This window comes from Papaver somniferum, chromosome 9, assembly GCF_003573695.1.
Source record: "Papaver somniferum cultivar HN1 chromosome 9, ASM357369v1, whole genome shotgun sequence".
In the NCBI taxonomy this organism is placed as follows: domain Eukaryota; kingdom Viridiplantae; phylum Streptophyta; class Magnoliopsida; order Ranunculales; family Papaveraceae; genus Papaver; species Papaver somniferum.
The window spans coordinates 180,958,855-180,966,594 of record NC_039366.1 but is presented as its reverse complement, the minus strand read 5'-3'; the positions used below and the strand labels follow the sequence as shown (position 1 = coordinate 180,966,594).

General features: G+C 36.9%; 1 protein-coding gene across 5 annotated transcripts; it reads right to left on the bottom strand.

Moving 5' to 3' along the window:
- Window positions 1–4,360: 4,360 nt before the first annotated feature.
- LOC113310735 (E3 ubiquitin-protein ligase RING1-like) lies at window positions 4,361–7,517 on the bottom strand. Of its 5 annotated transcripts, XR_003341350.1 has the most exons (3): window positions 6,279–7,517; window positions 6,112–6,189; window positions 4,860–5,616 (listed from the first exon to the last, which is right to left on the bottom strand). XR_003341350.1 is itself a non-coding variant. In XM_026559500.1 (2 exons), the coding sequence occupies exon 1, from the start codon at window positions 7,337–7,339 to the stop codon at window positions 6,290–6,292; it is 1,050 nt and encodes a 349-aa protein (XP_026415285.1). In that variant the 5' UTR covers window positions 7,340–7,517; the 3' UTR covers window positions 4,361–4,837; window positions 6,279–6,289. The 5 variants fall into 5 exon arrangements, 4 of the variants coding, with proteins under 4 accessions (XP_026415285.1, XP_026415284.1, XP_026415287.1 ...); XM_026559500.1 differs by lacking the exons at window positions 4,860–5,616; window positions 6,112–6,189 and adding an exon at window positions 4,361–4,837; XM_026559499.1 differs by lacking the exons at window positions 4,860–5,616; window positions 6,112–6,189 and adding an exon at window positions 4,361–4,852 and having other exon boundaries at window positions 6,279–7,513.
- Window positions 7,518–7,740: the final 223 nt, after the last annotated feature.

The window sequence follows — 7,740 nt, the reverse complement described above, 5'->3', positions numbered from 1 at the left end:
GAGATTCATAGGAAAAAAAAACTCATTTATCTTCTTTATTAGCTCGAGACATGAACGTTTCCTGTTAGGTGCGATGATTATGACGAGTTGATGAAAGAGGATAGAGGCGAGTTTGCTGGTTCTGAGATTTTAAGATGAAGAAAGGAGCAGTTGACGTTAGATAAGTGAATCAGAGCTATATACAGCACAACCAAGTAAGTAAAATCAAACCCACACATATTTTTTTGCCCAAATTCCATGTTTAATTGTGTTAATTTGATAATGCAATGAAATTTTATATCTAGGGTTTATATTATAATTGGAATTGAATGATTAATTTGATGTAACTGAACATGGGTATTTCTGATTTGGTGAAAATTGAAAATTAGGGTTTGTGTAAGTAGAATAAGGGTGGTAATTCTATCATGATTGAGTGAAATTGAATGATGTAAACATGATATGAATTACAATTACATTGATATAAACGACTATTAGTTATATTGAAATATCAATATCATAAGAATATGTAATTGAGGTATGGAAAATGGCTACTTTCATACATTTCATTTCACTGAAGTGTCAATCCAATCGTAGGGAATGAACTGTCAGGAGTTCATAGACGTGTATGGTTAGACATCAATCTAGTATTAGATATATAAAGAAAACGATGCAGCAACAGCTGAAATATATTGTCTCGATAGAAATTATGGCAGGAGAAATAGATATCATAGATTCTGTTCGAATTAAGGAAAAAGAATTGTCGGAGGCAGAGCTGGCGGTGCTATTGGAGCTGTTAGAGGTAGAGGAGGTAGAGCTGGAGTTGTTGGAGTCAGAGGTACCGGTGCAACTGCAGCTGTTGGAACTCAGTCTTCCCAAACTTCCACAATAACCCAACAAACTCCAAGAGGAAGAGGAACTGGAATTGGTAGAGCTGGTAATGCCAGAATGAGGGGTGGAAATAGTGGACTGCAAGTTATCCAGTGGAGAACATGACTAGGAGGAATGCTTCTCTGATGGAAATGGACTCAAGACCAACCACCTGCAAAGAGAGGCAAGCAATCAAAGAAAAGCACAGTCGTGCAGTGGTGTTAGGTAAGCTTCTTTTATTAGAACTGAAATTGGATTAAGTGTAGTATAGTTTCATGGTAAACAATTATATTCAATACTTTTAACTTACTTTCTTTTGGATGCAAAATTGATCTTGGAAGCAAAACTGAAGTTGTGGTATGTTAACTGTTAACATGAAATACAATTGATTTTTTTGTTAAACTGGACCTGTTTTATATGTTGTCATATTATTTTTAGATCAGACTATTTCTTTTCCTTTCATCATATATGTAATTTCATCTGTTCTAGTTGTATGAGAGTTGCTGGTACGAAGAACTCAGGCAGTTCTACTTGTATTTTTTGGGTTGTAATTGTTTGAAACGGATGTCAGATTTGTTTTTGCATCTTATGAAGGCATGCAACGGAATGAATGTCAGCTACACATCTCGGAGCAATTTGGACCGTAGATTCTTTCAATGATAGCACGTGATTTTTAAGTGTGCACGTGTGTGAAACATTTAACGGAGTGTCAAACTGCGTAAATAAGTTAATTGACGAAAGTTAATGGACGTCAGATGACACTAACAGTTTGACCAGTTGACTTGGTTGACTAACGAGTCGACGACCCAAACTCTAAAACGGACAAACTTACGACCCAAACTCAAATACATACCAAAACTTACGATCTTCAAGTTGTTACTAACAGTAACCATCTTCCGTTTCAAGTTGTTACTAACCATATAACTAAGCATCTTCCATACCAGAGCTAACAGTATTACACCACCCGCCAAAGAGGAGAGAACAATCACAAAAACATAGACCCCCTTCATATTAGTTTCACCCAACTGAACTGATCACCCTGTTTTCTCAACTCTACCCTCAATCAAAAAGATCTCCTGCAAGAACCAGTCTTCCTGTTTTTCTTTTTCCTTGTCCAAGATAATATCAGTACTGTGTTCTAGTAGTCCATATATATAGAAGTTAGGAGTTGTTATACTGACAGTATGAAATATGCAGGCGTGTTTTCTTATGTTGGTGACTCGATAGCCATTATCATTCCCTTTCGACTAATTAATGCATCAAGAAGATAACATTGCTTCAAACTGCAATAGTGTTAGGTTTTTCTCGCTTCAAAGTCATAAGAAAGGCTCCACTGCTACATTTATAGATAATAGGAAGTTTCCTTGCAACTGCAGTTTTTATGAAGATCATTTTTACATCCATCTAACTTTTGAAAATGGGGGGATACTGTGATAGGAGTATTCCATTATTGTATGTAGCTAACCACTATTAAGTTACTTTCACAAATTCTCCCCACATTAAAAGCATTCATCTAACATATCTGTAACCCTCTCCAGCATTAGGTATACAAGTCTTTCAACTGTTTGTTTCATTTGCCTTACACTCTAGCTTCATTGTTATACTTTCTTGAACCTGCGGCGTTAGTGCAATCCCAATAAGTTATTAATTAGTTACAATCAAACTTCAAAAAGTGGAACAAAAAGCATTTCATATGGAAACAAAAATGCACCCTGCTACATTTTATACTTTTGTATATTAGTGCCAATACAATCTGACGATTGGAGTCCCAAGACCCAGAGTTTATAAAAACATTGTGGTGCCTTAGCGCGATTCATGCACACTACGGGTGTAGCAAACATGGCCTGCCAAACCAGATTATAAACGCCCATTTGGAGTCTGGACCCATGTTTTTGCAAGTCTTAAAGATTAAAGCTGCAAGAAACTACTGGTGGCCTAATGAGAGGCCAGTAATTAAGCACCACAATATATGGTAACTAGGTGCACTCTTTGATGGAGTTCCTAAAGGTGGTTCAAACTTCTCATTCTTAATCTCAAACGACTTTTTATTAAGCTGTAAGAGTGATGCATTTTGATAGCAACTCATTGCTTTTGCTAGTTTTGACTTGGTCGTATCTAACAGTATCTTTATCTCTTTTTGTGAGTTTCTTCTTTTTATCCGTAAAAATCATTAACCTTTTCACCAAAAATAAAGGCTGCAAGAGTGAATTTGCCCTACTGGCCTACTCTAATTGCTCTGGATAACTAAGAAAGTAACTCAGATTCAAAGCATTTTGAAACTTCGACTGATACACATATTCAGATCAAACTTTGACCAAGTACATTCCAGAACTGAAAACCATTAATGGCCGATATGCTTTGTTCTTGACTGTGTAGTCATGGAGGAAAGGACCAACACTAAACCTCTGGAAAAAACTGATTCCAAAGCCTTGTTAATTGTTGGTCACTTGGCTTGATGTGTTTGTTAGTGAGTCCTAGCTTCATAAAATAGAAAATATCACGACCAAAAAAACACTTTCCTAACATCATAACATGCATAATCATCAAACCAGAACATAAAAAGAAGAAAAAAAACGAGGAAGAAAGATATCAATCAACATAGATGAGAACTGATTTCTTGGGCAACTGAAGTAGAACAAACGTTAAATATAAGCAGCCATATATTATATATTAAGAAAGCTTAAACAACAAGGTCTAGTAAACACGAGCACCCAGCCTTCCTAATTTGTATGAACACAACTCCTTTTAACCACCATACCTTTGGAACTCGTACCAAGTACATAATATAAACCCAGACGCGTTTTTCTTTCTCTTCAGTTTATAACTTTTTAAAGCATCATCATGCTTCCACCCTCCAGAGCCACCACCACCATCTCCGCTCCACCACTGTGCGTCCAGCTTCCACAGCCACCCCCACCATCTCCACTTCCACCACCACACTACATCCTCTATGATCACTGCTTCGGTCTGGCTTTTCTTTCTTAATCTTCTTTCTTTGGCAAATTCGCGCAATCGCTACCCCAAATAAAACAGCAAGGAGAACTCCAGCAACCACATACAAAATGTGAATGATCTCAACATCACCCCACAAATCCATTTTTCAAGTATCTAACTGAAGACCCTCTCCCTTGGTAACTTTTATCTTCAAAGTAAAAAAAAGAACTCCCTCAACAGATGTGCTAATAAGGTCTCTTTTTTTTTTTTTTTCTCTCTCTCTTCCTTCTTGCAAGAGCTAGAAGTACCAAATTGTACAGCTTAAATAGTAAGTTGAGGCTCACTGACAATAATAGCTAAATTTCAAACTTAACAGCTCTTTTTAACTTTTTGTAACACGCCAGAGTCCTCTGCTGCAGTTTTGACCACAGTTTAAATTAATCTTTTACAAGAGTAAGAGCACTTGCCGTGGACTACCTGCTCAATTAGAGTAAGTATGAGTACCTATCATGGATCACCTATCCAATCCCGACTTACATTTTCACGAGGAACAAATGAGTTGACAAAAACAGCAAAAATCACCACGATTTCTAACAAATGTTTCATCAGAGAATGGGAAATTCTCCATATACATGTCTATCATACAATTCGCCGGTTCATCTAATAAACCCAAAAGCATTATTTACAAGCTTTGGCCATCATTGCCTCCATGTTGAATTGTCACAAGCAAAGGAAGAATACAGAATACGAAGATGAAACGTGAAAACAAACTCTTAGTGTGATAGTTCTTTTACTGAGAAAAACCATAGTGCAAGTCCTCTGCATGATGAGAATCTTGCCACTGCAAATGGAGAAGATAAGGTAAACAGTACCCTTTCTTTTTTCTTTCCCGATTTGTACCCTATTTGGGCACCCTAAAATACATTTTTTTCTACAACATTTTAATCTATTGAACAACATTTACTGCAAGAGTTTACAATTGAAAGTATGAAACACAGCTGACTCATCAACTCTCTGTATAGAAGTCTGAATCCTCTTCCATAAGCTGCTTTGTAATCTACTGTACATAAAACTGCGCATCAAAAATTCAGAAAAACAAAGCTACAAATTCAGTGTGCGTAACTAAAAAGTAAAAAAGGATGTTAGAGCTAAGCTAAACAGTGCAGTATAATACGTACAGGATGATTGATAGGCATAGAATGATTGGCATGCCTTGGTAAACTAGTAACAACTCTCACAATACTTAAAACGTTATAAATAAAAGGTCTGAATCTAACTACAGAAAATATGAGGTAATTGAGCTGGAAATTGGAAGATCACTAGATATAAAAAAACAAAGAAAGAAAAATGCACAACACAGTTAAAAGCTTTTCGAAGTAAGGTTCATGCATTTTGCTGAGTGACACATATGAAATATAAATAGACCTCTATATTATAACCGGCGAGTCCCAAACACTCAATGATGAAAAACACTATGAGTGGATGCTTGAGGAAGACACCCCTCTTTGTAAAGTACATATTAAGCAGGATCTACGACTTCCTAAGAAAAATCACACAAATAGGATACCTTTTATAAACTAGTCACCCATTTGATATTTGATCAAGGAGGTTTCGGCTTTCAAAATCCTAGTTACTCAAAGTAAAAGAGTTTTCTTGGTGGAATGTATCAGAGTGCAACAGCTATCAGTTCTTTTAACCAGGACATTCCTTAATTTATTATTGAACAAAAGAAAGAAGGTAAGGAATATAAGTGATAACATCAGCAGAAGCCACACTGTTTGGAAATTCCAACCAATATCCAGCATTAGCGGGACCATGAAATTAGCATGATATCATCTGCAATCCAGACTATAATCACTTTAACCAGCTATATAAGCAATTCAAAGCTCATTGAAGCTAACCAACAATAAACAAATAGAGAAGGGAGCGTACTAAGCCATTTGACGCTACACATTTAACAAACTTCCACATACAGATGAAAACAAAACCAAGCATGACCGAGGCCTATATCTCTCACTTAGATTTTCAATCAGGAATTTAAAAGACAAGACAACCATACAGAACACCAGATTAGGCACCACTGGGAATTTATACAGTATCCAGAGAAGATATACAAAGGTGATTTCTATGAGAATAAATAATTATAGAGTTAATCCAATGTAAACAGTGTAACTACTATATTTTCAATTTGATCACTCTACCAAAGCCTATTTACTCATGAAACAATTCAGAATGAGATAATCAGTGATAGACGGAATGAGCAGTAAAACTGAAAAGCCATATATTCTAAAAGCTAAATTTTGATGAAATAGCACACTTTCTTTCTCTTACCTACATTTACACGAAATGATATATGCATTTCAAGGGTGCCCTAGTCTCATTCTTTAAGCCCTGATATGTCTATTTCAACTATGAATTTCAAACAGATAACGTTATTCCAACAATTATAATGATAATAAACATCAATGAACCCCCAAAAGAAGCAACCAAAGCCGTACCTTTAGAAGTTTCATTCCAGCAAACCTCCCCTGATTTCAGACATTACAGTATCACCATCCTCGTCCAGCCTTCCACCACCATTACTTCCTCCACCCCGACTACCACGACTACCAGCAATTCTACTTCCACCTTCAATAGGCCAACTCGATACAGTCTCACCACTATTAGCAGGTCCAGCTGCACTAGTCTCAGCTTCCGCCATCTGAGTTGGGGAGGACGAAGAATCCACACCAGTAGTGGACCTCATTGGGAAAACCAATCTGTGTCTCCTAGCAATGTGTCTCAAAGTATTTCCCATACCAAACAGATCATCAGCATCATCCTCGATATCATCCATCAAATTCCCAAATCTAACCCTAGTTCTAGTATGAGTCGATCTTCTCTCGGGTTCATCTGTAGGTAAACAAAACCTACACACAGGACATGAATTATGCTGTTCAAGCCATGGCAAAATACAATCAAAATGATAGATGTGATTACAAGGTAATTGTTTAGCTTCGACATCAACCAAGAACTCATCTTTACAAACAGCACATAAAATTGAATCAGAATTCAACAATGAACTAGTGATTTTAACTGTGGGTATTGATTCAACAGATGCTTTAGAAGCTGGGGATGAAGTCTGATGATGTTGTCGAATCGGGAATCCAGGAATACCATCATGAGGATCAGCTAAGTGTTGAATTAAACGATCAAGAAGGTAAGCATCAGATACACGAATCGGAGATGGGATTTGAAATGAATCGAAATCATTAGTATCATCATCAGTAGTAGGTGTAGTTAGGGTTTGAGGAGGTGAAAGGATAGGAAATGGATGCAGCAGAGGAAGAGATGGATTATTGTTATTAGAATTTGGGAAATTAGGGTTTGATGACGAATTGTGGTTAATCGGGGTTTCCATTTCTTCTAAGAAATCGCCATTGCAATGTGCACAAAGAAGAGGTTGAGATGATGATAAGAGAGATACACTCATATCACATTCATGACACCAATATGTTTGCCTTCCATTATTGTTTGCTGTTGTTGCTGCTCCTGCTGCTGCTGTAGTTGTTGACGACATTCTTCCTTTTTACTGTAATTATCTTTTTCTCTTTTGATTTGTGATGATAAGATTTGGTTAGAAAAGATTGGATTTTTCTTCGGAGATACGCAGGCAGAGATGACTTAGGTTCGTCTCTGTTATTCAGCAGAGATGATTGAGAAGAGATCAGAGAGAGACAGAATTTTTCAAAGTACGAAAATGCCCATGAGAGGATAACAAATTACTAGTTGAGTGCGAGTTTTCGGACAAGTTCTTACTTACTTTCCCTGCTACTGTACGACTTGCATGTCAAAATGCCAGTAATCAGTGACCAAGCACTTCATGATTACGGGACCAAAGCGTCCGGTTTGCCGGGACGTTTTTTGATTGGTGTTTTTCTTATTAATCAATGGCTTCCAACAATTTTGCTTCTCCAAATA